At 41.0% G+C, this 14,303-nt stretch overlaps 1 protein-coding gene across 50 annotated transcripts in view; it reads right to left on the bottom strand.

Annotated features, from left to right (window-relative positions):
- The window catches only part of DOCK9 (dedicator of cytokinesis 9), a 296,947-nt gene that overhangs the window by 49,799 nt on the left and 232,845 nt on the right, over window positions 1-14,303 (bottom strand). For 20 of the 50 annotated variants that reach the window (XM_045377306.2, XM_065533426.1, XM_065533416.1 and 17 more), the window contains 4 exons: window positions 13,480-13,594; window positions 9,845-9,911; window positions 8,385-8,432; window positions 5,717-5,853 (listed from right to left, as the gene is read on the bottom strand). In XM_045377306.2, coding sequence (XP_045233241.2) covers window positions 5,717-5,853; window positions 8,385-8,432; window positions 9,845-9,911; window positions 13,480-13,594 — 367 coding nt within the window. Of the gene's footprint in view, window positions 1-5,122; window positions 5,167-5,716; window positions 5,854-8,384; window positions 8,433-9,844; window positions 9,912-13,479; window positions 13,595-14,303 lie in introns of all 50 variants that reach the window. The other 30 variants (XM_045377312.2, XM_065533433.1, XM_045377307.2 and 27 more) reach the window with 2 other exon arrangements.

Here is a 14,303-nt window from a genome sequence, read left to right on the forward strand (position 1 = left end):
ATTCTGACGAGTCTTATTCTAAAGTCCCCAAATCTTTCAAATACTCAGGGGCCACGGATGAAATGTGTCTACACTGAATTAACCTAACCCTGTTTTACGAACTCACATTACCTGCATGGTTCAAATGAAGAATGCTGACACATCGGTGAACCCCCTCCCTCCCCACCACCATGACATCAGAGGTAATGTGGTGGGCAGGACAGAAGCACGAGGCCACACGCCTTTCCTGAATACCAGAGGACGTTTGGGATAGAAGAGCAGGTCAGAGACATATTCCTACAGGGGGTGCTTCCATTTGATAGCCGCCTTCACTCTTTTTTTTTTTTTTTTTTTTTTTTTTGAGACGGAGTCTCGCTCTGTCGCCCAGGCTGGAGTGCAGTGGCGCAATCTCGGCTCACTGCAAGCTCCGCCTCCCGGGTTCACGCCATTCTCCTGCCTCAGCCTCCCGAGTAGCTGGGACTACAGGCGCCCACAACCGCGCCCGGCTAATTTTTTGTATTTTTAGTAGAGACGGGGTTTCACTGTGGTCTCGATCTCCTGACCTTGTGATCCGCCCGCCTCGGCCTCCCAAAGTGCTGGGATTACAGGCGTGAGCCACCGCGCCCGGCCTACTCTTTATGTAACCAAAATTCTTGTTTGTATTTTGACTTTTTCCCCCTCTAGCCCATAACGTGAATCCAGAAACATAGTAAGTTTTATGAGAAAATATAAATACCAAATAACAAGGAATTTTCTTGCTGAAAGAACTCTCAAATGTAGAAGACCTAGTCTCCTAGATATATATTAACTTATGGTGTATGGTTTTATTGAGTTCAAACATTTTTGCAAAATATCAAACTGGTCAACATCTACACAATCTATTATTCATTTCCATCCAATTTTTATTGCTAAAAAGGTTTTCCTCACAGACTGGCAAAGAGTAGAGAATAAATAGTAATACCCCAAGGCAAAATTTATATCATTTGATATCTGCCCTTTGATCCACAAAGAAAACAAATAAGCTCAGAATGCCTTGTGGAGACACAAGCTCTTAATCTAAGAGTTTATACTTCAGGAGGTGGGTGTCATACCATCAGCTTTCTCTTCCCTGTGGCTTTCTTAAACCTAATGTTGAGTTGCATCCGAAAATGGGACCTCATAGGAAGTAAAGGCCCCAAGTGAAAATACTTGGTTTAAACACACCACACATCTTAAAGTCCTCTGTAAGGATATTACAAATGACTGACTTTAAACGTACACTGTATCAGACCTGCTCAACTCTGAGACTCCATCAACTACAAGAAACACCAATCAATGACAGACTACCATATCCAATGTAATGTGTAAGATCTACCCAACTTCAGAAATACTAGAAAATGTGCAAAAATGTGCCTCAGAATCAAGGAAACACATCTCAGAATCAAGGAAATAAGTGTTTTGTCTAAAACAAAAATTTTTTTTTTTTTGAGATGAAGTCTCGCTTTGTCACCTAGGCTGGAGTGCAGTGGTGTGATCTTGGCTCACTGCAACCTCCACCTCCTGGGTTCAGGCGATTCTCCTGCCTCAGCCTCCTGAGTAGCTGGGATTACAGGCGTGTACCACCACCACACCCAGATGTTTTTGTATTATTATTATTATTATTATTTTAGTACAGACGGGATTTCACCATGTTGTCCAGGCTGGTTTCAAACTCCTGACTTCAAGTGATCTGCCTGTCTCGGCCTCCCAAAGTGCTGAGATTACAGGCATGAGCCACCGTGCCGGGCCACAAACATTTATTTACTATTTTGAGTATATTTTTAAAGCATCTAAGCACATTTTACCCAATTTTAAAGATATATTATCCATGCTTTAAAACTTTTGGAAAATATTTTAACTCAGAGATGTCTACATTCTCTGTATTTTTCATATTAATTCAATATGATGTACAGTAAAGGAATTTAATGATCGCCTACATTCATTTTCTTGCTTGTGCTTCATAGACAAAAAAGACATTTCAGAGTTAAATGGGGCCCGACAAGCCACGCCATCCAAGTCCTCATGGTATGTTTAAGTGACCTGGACAATACCCCAGCTGGGCCTCCTCCAGTCTGTTTGCACACCTCCAGCTGCAGGTGTCCACATGAACTTCACAGGCAGCTCAGCACATGCCACTCAAGGCCAGTTCAGTTAGAAAATACTTTCTGATTCTGATCTGAAATACTATCTGTAACCTGACCCAGTAATCTTTAATTGCCTTTTAGATCAAATTATAAGAAATCCAGATTTTCTTTACATGCTGCTACCTCTTGGCTGGTGTTACCTGCATTACACCAGTGGGACATATGAATTATGCAAATGAACTTGATGTATTCTTAGAACACGTGACATCAAAGTAAACATAGTGTTATTTTATATATATATTGCAAATGTACCACTTATTTGCAAACACATTTCACTAAGTTTTCACCTCATAATGTGGTTTATAGACATGCACATATATACACATATACATGTTCATGTACCTACAGTATACCCTCCCTTCTCTTTGTGGTTTTGTGCTATCACTCTCAATTTTTCATTTGACACAAATCTCTTCCACTGATACACAATGAGCACAAATCACACTAAATTTGTCAGTGCCTAAGTGTTCTAAAGTTTATTTTCCATACACCTGACTGATGGTCCAAACAACAAACCTGTCTTTTAAGGGTGTTTTTCAAATAGCTAAGACTACTTGGCCATCATGGGATTTGGGCATGGGGATTTGCTATCCTATTTCCTATCAAAATTAAAGAGTAAAGACAGGTTCTTGCTGGAGTTCCATGTGAAGTGCCTGTGGTGCCTTCTTCCATGGCCTGTTACCAGTGGTGATGGGGACAGACCCACAAAGTATTCCATTTCCCATGGGCCTCTGCTGCTCCCTGCTGGTCAAGCTGAGTTCTGACACAGCCTTTCCTACTCTATAGAAAGAGACGAAACGAATAATGCAGATGTACAGGGACTCTTCCTATCTTTATTCTCTTCCGAAATAAATTCATTTTGGATTCCTGGGGATCCCTGGCAACTTTCTCACATATTGGATCTATGTCATATTGGTTGGCCCAACAGAAGGTATTGTATTTGTTGTTAAATGGAATTTTTTTTTAAAAGACATATATGGTCATAAATTTCCCAAAAAATACCCAGGTAGAGATGTAAACAAACATGTACATATATATAACACACACACACATACATGTTCATGTACATACAGTATGCACTCCCTTCTCTGTGTTTTTTTGTCTGCATTGACTATTTGGAGCTCAAAGAGCTAGTGGAGGGAAAAGCTGAAGCAACTCAAACACATAATGAGAACTGGAGATATAAAAGAAGGCTGAGTTCTAGGAGATGCAACAACTTAGGAGATAACAGAACGAATTCGGGATGAACAGGAATTGTAGGAACACAGGCGAGGACTAGAAGAATCAGCTACACGTTATTTACTGGCAAAGCAGGAGAAATGTGACTGAGGACAGTGTGCCACTGAAAACTGATGAAAGAGGAGGGAGACAGGAGGACAGCGCTCTGTGGGTAGCAGGAAGACAGAATGGAAATAAACCATGTTAACAAGATGGCTTTTGGCAGCAGCAGCAGCACCAGGCCAGCTGTCTCTCTCCTCCAATTCAAGTTACCACCACAAAACCCATTTGCAGTGGGAAGCGCTGCTACATATTCGCATGGATTAAGGTTATTTATTCACATGTGGACGATTCATTTAATTTTTGTTTCCTGTGTTTCCTAAATGACTATCTTTGGAGGTGGAGCACTGGTGTACTTATGATTTTTTTAAAAGTGCTTCAAAGTTTAAGCATTTATTTCAACCAATAGTGAGTTAGCCTCTGTGTTATAGAAATTATCTGAGCAAAGGAGGTCCAGCAGATCCTGTTTATCAGTGGGGATTGAATTTCTGCTACAAAATGGCAAAGAAAAACTAAAAATAACAACACTCTTGGTTTTGTTTCAACTCCTTTTCTGCAGAGCTAGTCAAAGCCCCAACAGAAAAGATGTTAAAAAATCAAGTACTGTAGCCTTAAAGGTGTCACTCAATGTTCTACACAGCTAAGTGTAGAACTCAGAACTAGCATTTTATGGCTACCAACTCAGCATGTGGCAGACTGACATTATCTAAATTAAGCCTGGGATTTTATCAATAGAGACTATCTTCATAACATTTTTGATTTTTTTTTTTTTTCAAGATAGGGTCTTGTTCTGTCACCCAGGCTGCAGTGTAGTGGCTCAGTCTTGGCTCACCACAACCTCAGCCCCCCAGGTTCAAGCCATTCTCATGTCTCAGCCTCCCCAGTAGCTGGGATTACGTGTGTGTGTCAATAAGCCTGACTAGTTTTTGTATTTTTAGTAGAGATGGGGTTTCACCATGTTGGCCAGGCTGGTCTTGAACTCCTGGTCTCAAGTGATCCACCCGCCTTGGCCTCCCAGTGTTGGGATTACAGGCGTGAGCCATCACGCCCGGCCAATCTTCCTAACACTTAACCGCACCTGGACAATCTTTATAATGCCTACATTGCTGGGGCAGAGGTGTGGGAAGCTGCTTTGTTTTGATTCCTCAGGTGTCTTACTTTGAACTATTATTAATACAATGCATTGGGAACACTGCCTTTACTCTTGGCCTGTATTTTAAAAAAAGGTGTGAAAAATCACAGTGAATGGAATTTATTATTAGACATGATGGAAGGATATTAATAACCATGTATTAAAGACAGCACTTGGAATAACAAATAATTGTTGAGATAAAACAATAACTAGCTGTGTCATGCTTGGAGAAGAGATGGAACAATTTAGAGAACACAATGCTAGCAGAAATGAGATTTATTATAAATGATCTCATTAGTTTTTCAAGTGCTGTATGGTTGATATCTTTCAGGTGTTCCGCTCTGAGAAACCCTTAAGAAGATAAAACACTTAAATTACTAGAAACAGCACACGATGCCTTGTCCCCTCTGCTGATTGATAAAAGTAAATTAAAAATATGCTCCCCTGTTTTGGCAGAATCTCTACTGTGAAGTTAGAAAGCCCCAAAGTTAGGAAGGCAAGATGAACGAAAAGGTCTCGGCTTGCAAGTGAAGCGGCCTCGTAAGCAGACTTCAACCTGATTAAATCTTACCATTGTCTACAGAAATTCCAAGCACACTTGATATCTTTCTCACACTGAAAACACAGAAAAAGTCACTTTGTTATTGGATGCTTTTCCACACCCTCACAATTGATTCAAGGGCTTTATGTTTTCACAGCAGTGCAAGGATTAACATCCATTCAGAGCTGGAATGTCAGAATGTGGACGCTTGATCAATTACATGCACGGGATCAGGAGGGGTGAAAGAAATCCATCCCGAATGTTCTCAGAGTCGCAGGGGAAAGCCAACGTCAAGTTGGCTCCAGGTGATGAATCCAAACTTTATGTTTAGAATACTGGAGAACGGCTGGCTATGGACCCAGCTAAGTTTTGTTTTGGGGATGGGGAAAGGGTCAGGCACTTTTAGGTTTCGTGCTGTAGTTGAGCATGTTCCACATTGTGTCACTCCCAAATGCTGAGGACGCTCCTCCAAGGAAGGGAACTGTGCCATGAGCTCTTCATCCTACTTGCTTTGAGCTGGAAGAAATATCGAGTTGGTGATGTGATAGGTGTGGCCTGGGGCTCTCCCCTCTGAGATGGCACATGAGATGGCTGGCTGTTACGATGGCATGTCATGGGACTTACTGTGGTTAAAAGTGAGAGAGTTATCCAGGCTGCCCAGCTGCTGCAATCTGGCATGCATCATTCCTGTTCTGTTACGGGAAACAGGCAATGTCTGAGACTTTCGATCATGAACTATGGGTCCCAACCCCTCCTGGTTCCTGCAACATGAGTGAAATGGGATAGAAGCAAAAGTTAGACGTGTTACACCGCAGCGAGACGGGGAGCGTTAGTGAAGCCAGGACATGGCACGAGGGAGATGGCCATGCACTGACCGAGCGCGGTGGAGCAGCCAGAGACACAGGCAGGCGGCAGCTCCCACACACTTCACGGCAAAGCACCTGATGACCCAGGAGCAAAAATCAGGCCAAAGCAGGGACCTTCTTATTTTTAGAAAGTACTTTAGAGATGCTACTCTGAAAAAAGTAAGCATCACTCCAATGCAGTACTAATGGTTAGTGTTCTGACAACTGTCAAAATGTCACTCATCTTTTTGGATTATATATGTTCTGAAAGAGCAAAAGACATGTATTTTTTTTTTAATTAAAAAATGCATTGGAAGACACAGAGAACAAACATGCAATGGAAGGGATTATATGAGTTTTAACACCTTTATTCTTACCCAAGCAGGAAGGAGAAGAGCCACACACTTTGTTAAACTTGTCAGCAGTCAAGTAGAGAAAACAGAAGAGTGATTTGGGTTAGCAATCAAACAGCTAACTTCCTGCTGTGTACCATCACCAGAGCAGATGAAAATGAGACCAGGGCTGCAATGACACCTGTCCCCTGTCCCAGAGCCAACCGTCCCCCTCACTGTGTTATTGTGTGTAGGAGAACAGGGACATGCATGGACTATCATCGACTGCATGCTGCTGGGTGACTTCAAAGGGACAATAAGAAGGCACAGTGTTCATCAAACTGGACCACCGTGGATGGCAAACATGTACAAGGTTCACAGTCTAGTTCAGGATCTGTTTCACATGCAGCAGAGACCCATGGCAATTTTCATATAGAGCAGAGCATATCTTTCCACAGTGCATGGAGCAAAGTCACACCATCTCCACTCCCGTTTTCCTCGGCCCATCTATTTTTAAGGCAGTCCACACTTTTATATGCAAATATATACAGGGTGCTTATGAAGTAGGAAGATTTTCTTTAAAGAAGTTAAATTTATATCCACTGAAAAAAACTAAGTTAACCACTTCACAAAACCCGATTCTAAAACATTTTGTTGGGACAGAAATCTGCAGCTTCTCACATGCACCGTTTTAAGCTGTGAGGCATTTTATTCTACTTGGCACAATATTCTCCAAATGCCATCTTGTGATGTAGGTGTCACTGCAAAAACTGAAGCTAGCCCAGCACAGTGCCTTTCTGTGACAGAATTTATTGTTTGCCCATCTTCATGGCACAAAGTCAGGGAGAATCTAAGTCAAGGTAGAAGATGTTGCTGGTATAAGGACACCTTGTATATACTTGCATTTAGTGCTCCAAAACTCAAATATAAAATTACTGTTGTGATAAAAAAATAATGCAGTTAATATTAGAGAACTTTAAGTGCTACCACATTTCAATGAAAAACAGAAAATATTAACAGGAGGAAAATGCAAAAATTCTAAATTTGCTTCTTTTAAAAAGAAAACATACATGTTTACTTCTTAACATAAAATGTAATTCTGAAAATTTCTCAAATATCCCCAGAAAAGAACAATGTTAACAGAAAAAGAAAATCTTCACAAAGAGCAAGTCTATTAAAAATCTCTGGCCTATTTCATCACTATAAGACAAAATTGTTGATATATAGAGAAACAAACCTCAATGACAACTACATTTTTAAGTTTTTCTTAAAACATATTTACTTATAATAAAGCTGTTAAAACAACAGTAAAAAAATATAATACTTAGACCAAGACCCCACTAATACACTAACAGAATGGCTCACAACACAGAGAACAAACACACACAGACATTCCTAATGGCAATGGGGCAGGAGCAAGAACTTGGTAAGGACAAGAGGTGCTGTGAAGAAACGCCCCCAAAGAAGGCGTGTCCAGCCACACAGCTGCAAGGAGTTTCTAGGAGGCTGGTTCTGGACAGGAAGGTGGGAGTGACGCGACTCACCAGGGAGTTCTGGCCAAGAACATGGAGCGCTTATCAACTAGTCAAGAGTAGGAAGACAAAAGGCTCCATTTTAGAGGTTTGTGGAAGTCCACACAAATTTGAGATGGACTGAAAACATTCTTTCATTAAGAAAGAAGAAGAGTGGTTAGTAAGATTTTAGTATCTTTGTAGCTGGGAGCAGGAACAGTCAAAATGACCTTGGAAAGTCAAACAGAGAAAAAGAAATCACTGAGGAAGGAACACAGGAAGAAGAACTGGGGAGAAGAGGAGGGGAAGGAGACAGAACAGAGAAGGAAGGGGAGTTTGGACGACAGGATGGAAGGGTCGCCACAGCCCGCTAAAGGAACTCTTTCCAAGAGGTAACACGTAAGATGAAATGAGACTTCGCCTGTAAGAATGCAGACGAAAGACACTGCTGGGCTCTGCGGTGGCAATCCAAGGGCCTGCCATCGGTCCCCATGGCCGCTTCCATGAATCCCAACTGCCAGCCGCCACTGATGACCATTCCCACACAATCAGAGCCAGGCAACACAGAAAACAACACGTTTCGGATGAAAACGCCCCACAGTACCTGGCTATGTATCGCTTCCCCATGTACTGGAACTGGTGCAGGCAGACTCTGCAGGCAAGATGAAAAATTATTAGGGAAAAGTGAAGATAAAATTATTTTCAGGATGTTATTTATCCATTAACAATAACAAATTCAATAAGCATTATGTCTAGCACCAGCATTTATCACATCCTCATTCATTCAGAATAGTTTTTGGCAGTCCTCTGGAAAGTCCCTTCAAGCCCAGAGAAATGTATTAACCTGTGAGGGAGGCCCCATCTTGTGCAGCTATCAGTGCCGTGGTGGCTGGCTAAAGCAACACAGTGCAGAAGCCCAGGACCGACAGGATCGTCCATCGACTCAGGGGTGATAATTCACTCCACAGCAGCGTGCCCGGGAAATCATGTTGAAGACCACGCACCCTGTTCCAAGTTACTTATTCATCCTCATTTACATCTATATAAGCAGCTCTCTCTTTGGCTCAAATATATGGATTATACACACCAAGTGTGTAATTTTTAAAAATATATATCTAACAACATTGTTTTGTTTTGTTTTTTTAAATCATGTATTTAATGAGGTAGTTAAAACAATGTCAAGTGAGCTCCTCTGGTGTTGAACCTCATTTCACCACATAACTCCTGCCTTTTACTCAGCAGAGGTCAGGAGACGATGAGCCAAGTGTCCACTGAGGGCCAGGCCCACAGTCTCTCATCTGTAGATCCAAAATGCATGAAACTCTGAAAACCACTTTCCTCCTGAGTTCATGCAAATACATTTGGCACCAAAATGTGACCCAAAATAATAGACATAAAGCTACTTATAGTTATGATTTATCCAATTATTATGAACAATAATAGTACTGCTGAAATTTTTTATTTTTACTATAGAGAGATGCTGTTGAGATGTTATGGGATGTAGTCTATATGTGAATTTTTCAGAAACCCAAAAAGTTCTGAATTTGGAAATTTATCTGGCCCCAGCAGTTTTGGACAAGGGATTGTAGATTCACGTTGCTAAAAGTAAAGAGCTTAAAGGAAATCAGAAACTTATACTGATGAGCCAAAATGAGATAAAGATGCTACATAAGATTTCACTTTTACTTCTTATATTTTAAAATTATAGCAACTTTTCTGACTCAGTTTCCGCATCAGCTTAAGTTAGGCTCAACTTAGAAAAGCAGTATCTACCCAATTCAGCTAATAAATTTCGTGTTATTTTATTAAGATGACTTATACACATAAGCAGTTACCTCTCATGTAAAACAAGCACATATCTGTAATACGTTAAGGGTGACCACTGATCACTAGGTCACAAGCCCTGAAAATATGTTTTAGGGCCAAGTCCATGAGAAAGGGCTTAAGAAGTAAGTGAGGATGTGACATACACGACTCCCCTGGTTCAACCACATAGTATTCGTCAAGCCTCTTAATGATCCAGGAAAAAATCAAGAGGCAATGATCAAAGAGAAAGCTACTTACTCAGATATTGTAAAAAAATCCATAAGTTCAGATGTTGAAGCCTTGTTCCAATATGTAAACAAAGCATCTAGAAAATAAACATTTACTTAGAATCACAATATATATCATATACATTATGGAGAATCACCTGTCGTGAAAATGGGAAGGAACCTTGGAGTGTAGGCCTCTAAACCCTTTCCCTGCCCTCTTTTATAGCTGACCACTCTACACTGGATATCACACACCTGAGGCCTATTCACCTTCAACATGCTGTATTTGAACATTTGAACTGTAATTCCATCATGTCATCTCGTGCTACATTCTAGCATAATGCTCACTTAACTTATATGTAACATGCTCTTAAATAGACTAGAAAATTCTAAGAATACAAGTGTACATACAACCTAAAGCTGGGATCTCTTGTCTCCTACTACAGGATCTCTCCCGAACAGGGAATTTGTTGAAAATCTTTGCATATTACACACATAAGTTTGCTCTTTGAGTTTTAACTGAACAATATAGCTTGGATCTATCTCAAGTTTTTCTAAGTTGCATAATATTCCTCTATGTGGATAGACCATAATTGACTTAACTAGTCTCCTACTGATAGACAGTTACTGTTTCTGCCCCCTAACTTTTTGCTATTACAATTATGGTTCAATGAATATCCTCTTATGTGGGTCTTTGCATGCATGTCTAACTATACCTACAGGATAAGTTCTCTGAAGCAAAATAGCTGTACCGAATAGTATGTGCATTTAAACCTCTGTGTGAACCCTTAACAGTTTAGTATTACTGTCGTTTGAATTCTATCATCTAATAGCTAACCTTTTTTGCATTCTTATATTTCACACTGAGGTTGAGAAATAGGTAAAGAATTTTCTCTTAGGGAAAAAGCCAGAGTCTTTGTGGCCTGAGATGAGCAGAGAGGGTGGCTGTGGGGATGCTGATGGCTCATGAAGATGCATGGCCACAGGCTTTCACTCTACACTTGTCAAGAACAATGACAGGCAGGAATGACATGAGATATAGACTGAGAATCTGTTGTGTGCCAGACACTGTACTAGGTTCTCTCACAATTTCACATAGATTGTGCAATCTAATCCTCACCATAATCTGGGACAGAAGAAAGTTCTCATTTAGATGAGCTAACAGAGGCTCAGAGAAGTAAAGTAATTCTCCCATTCACCAGTCTGAAGAATCATGGCTGAGTGGGAATTCAAATCGTGTGCATCTGATTCTAAAGGTCGCTTGGCCTATTAGACCAGTAATAAGAGTGGGTCATGGGCTTCCATCTTTAGGGGTTTTGAGTTGAGATTCCAGAGGAACAGACTCTGGCTACTTGAGGCTGGCTATCAGGGTAGTAGGGTGAGCCCCCAGGGAGCTCAGTGCATGCTGGAGAGCCTGGTGGGATCACCCTGCAGACCCCTGCGGCCACCCTCAGCACACACCAGACAAAGTGGCCAGCAGCATGGGCAACGATGCTGCCATTCCTTGCTCTGGGCTCCAGGTATGGTTGGGGAGAGTGGGAAGACAGAGATAAGCTCTGTGAAGAGGAAAATGGCACAAGAAGGACAGCGAGGAAGGGCCCAGCATGTAAAAGGTGCTCATTAAATGTGGAATAAATGAAAGAGTAGCTACACAGTTACACAACTGATTTTGGCTGTCGGTGTGTTAACTATCTCTGGAGGCAATTTCTCCCCCTAACTCATACGACACACAAAAGCCAATTGTAGGTAGATTTTTAGAGTTCAATGTGAAAATTTAAATAACACTGCTTTCAAAAAAAAAAAAAAAAAAAAAAGAAAATATGAGAATACCTTCATGACCCTGGAGGTCAGAGAAGATGTCTTAAATGGGATGCGCACACACACAAATTCTAATTATAAAGGGAAAACAATCGATAACTTGAAGAAAATTGAGAGAAAAATATATTCTGAAGAGGTGGTTGCATTTTTAAAATATGTGTATGACGTTAAAGAATAACTTTTACGGCCGGGCGCGGTGGCTCAAGCCTGTAATCCCAGCACTTTGGGAGGCCGAGATGGGCGGATCACGAGGTCAGGAGATCGAGACCATCCTGGCTAACACGGTGAAACTCCGTCTCTACTAAAAAATACAAAAAACTAGCCAGGCGAGGTGGCGGGCGCCAGTAGTCCCAGCTACTCAGGAGGCTGAGGCAGGAGAATGGCGTAAACCCGGGAGGTGGAGCTTGCAGTGAGCTGTGATCCGGCCACTGCACTCCAGCCTGGGCGACAGAGCAAGACTCCGTCTCAAAAAAAAAAAAAAAAGAATAACTTTTACTTGAATTCAAATGTTCTTGTATATTTGTCTTTAAAAAGCAATTATGTTCCTATTACAGGTCATATTCAATATTTGAAATTTAAAATAATTTAAAGAAAACTTTAAACAAAGGAAAAACAGAATTATAATGCTTGCTAAACCTCATTATTACCATGAAGCAAAGTTTAGAACTTTTGACTTAAATGGGAAGACTTTCAACTTTGTAAACCCAAATATCAGACTAAGTGCCCTGTGCTAGCATATTTGGTCATCATTCAGGGAAAGTCTCGCTCATCTGTTCTTTTTTTTAAAAATAGCATTTTAAAGTAATGAATCAAGAGAAGAACGAATTACCCAGTCTTTCTTTTAAGGACAAGCAGGTTTTTCCTACCATCTGAGCTAAAAAGTCAGATTGTACCTTGGCTGGAGTTGGGGAAAAAAAAGTCAGGCTGTTAATGCTGCTGAAATGGAAGCTTGATATAAAAGAAATACTATTTTCAAGCACAAATTCCTTCCACTGGCTAGTTAGTACACACCTCCTGCCCCCAGATAAAAGCAGCACAAGAAGCCTTCAGGTTCTCAAAAAATGGCACTTTGTTTTCAGGAGAGTTCATCCTAATTCAATCACCTTAACGAAGTTCACAGCACACCTTTTAATTCGTTGTAGGAAAAATAAGATTTTTGCCCAGGATGAGAACTGTGCCATTGTTTACCGGGATTGTTTATATTACACAGCCAGATACACAGACGAGCTAACAGAGTTGAAACTGTCCTGTCATACACATTCGCGAGCCTTATGCGGTCCAGAGAGAGCATTCATAGTTCTGCTCATTCTTAGTTTAAAATGTGGTTGTCCAACCCTCAAACAGAAACATAATCTACTATGATACCACCATTTCCATTAGAAAACTAAACTAACGTCTCTCCCACTTTCAGCCAGGAATATACACACTCTGAATGGAAGGAATGCTTAGGTCCGCCCACAACATATATTCTAATTCCAGAGACTAGCACAGTTATTCAAGCTGACAGTAAGTTTCTTTGGACGAATAAAATTTTTTTTTAAAGTCAAAAGCTATTTTATGTATGTGCTTCTATCTCCTTCAGTTAACATGGTAGGTCCCAGTTTAATATACATCTAAGAAATAGGCCCATTCACATTTTAGAACTCATTTTCTAGAATAAAATTATTAAGGAAATGATTTTCCCACAATAAGATTCTTATTTCTATTGCATTTAGTCAATGAATATGCATTTTTAACAAGGAAGAAGATCCTTTGAAATCTTTGTATCCTTTCAACTTATTACAAGTTAAAAACAAACAAACCAAGTACTGAAACAGGCAAAACAGAAATCTCCATTTTTTAACCTACCATCAGACATGCTCTTTAAGATGTAGAGGAAACACATCAGCAGGCTCTTAATCTCAGACTGGTCAAGTTTATCACAGCGAACCACCGAATTTCCCAATGTGCTACCTTGTTGGTGCTAAAAAGAAAATACAGGTGATTTTTCTATTTAATTACGGGAGGAAAATGTGTTTCCCTTTTCTCCTGTGGAAGAGAAAGATTCTTAGAATCAAGTCAGATCATATACATTGGAAGGTGCAAGTAACTTGCTGACAATTAAACCACAGGCACCCTTTCACCCAAATATAACACACTCAGATGCTGCCCATGGAAGCCCTAGCTTGTCTCCTCAGCACGCCCTCCTAAGGGACAAGCAGAAGGCACAGACCTTTCACACTGGATAAACACAGCTTTAGCTGTGCCGAGTAAAACCTTCTGAGATGCCAAGTATATTGAAACCTCATGCAAGAAAGTATGTGTGCTAGGATCAAGAACAGAAACTATGACTCGGAAGACACTACACAACCAACCACCTCCTGACGACAACAGCGGTGGCTGAAACAGCAAGTGCCTGTGGTGCTGCTGTGAGCAAAGCACCCCAAAGCTTGCAGCCCGGGCGCCGTCATCCAGGGTGCATCATGGGGCGTGCTGTGGGCACTGCTCAGGGAACACAATAGGCAGGTGCCTGCCTGGGACAAACAGCGACACGTCAGCACAGCATCACCAAAGGTCCTAAACTGATGAGGTCACTCCATCATCAGCTTAGCTTAACACTGCAAACGTCAGAAACCTTGGGGGAAACGAGAGGGCAATTTTGCCACTAGGCAGCAGGTTCTCACGGAAAAAAA

This window comes from Macaca fascicularis, chromosome 17 (assembly GCF_037993035.2).
Source record: "Macaca fascicularis isolate 582-1 chromosome 17, T2T-MFA8v1.1".
Lineage (NCBI taxonomy): Eukaryota > Metazoa > Chordata > Mammalia > Primates > Cercopithecidae > Macaca > Macaca fascicularis.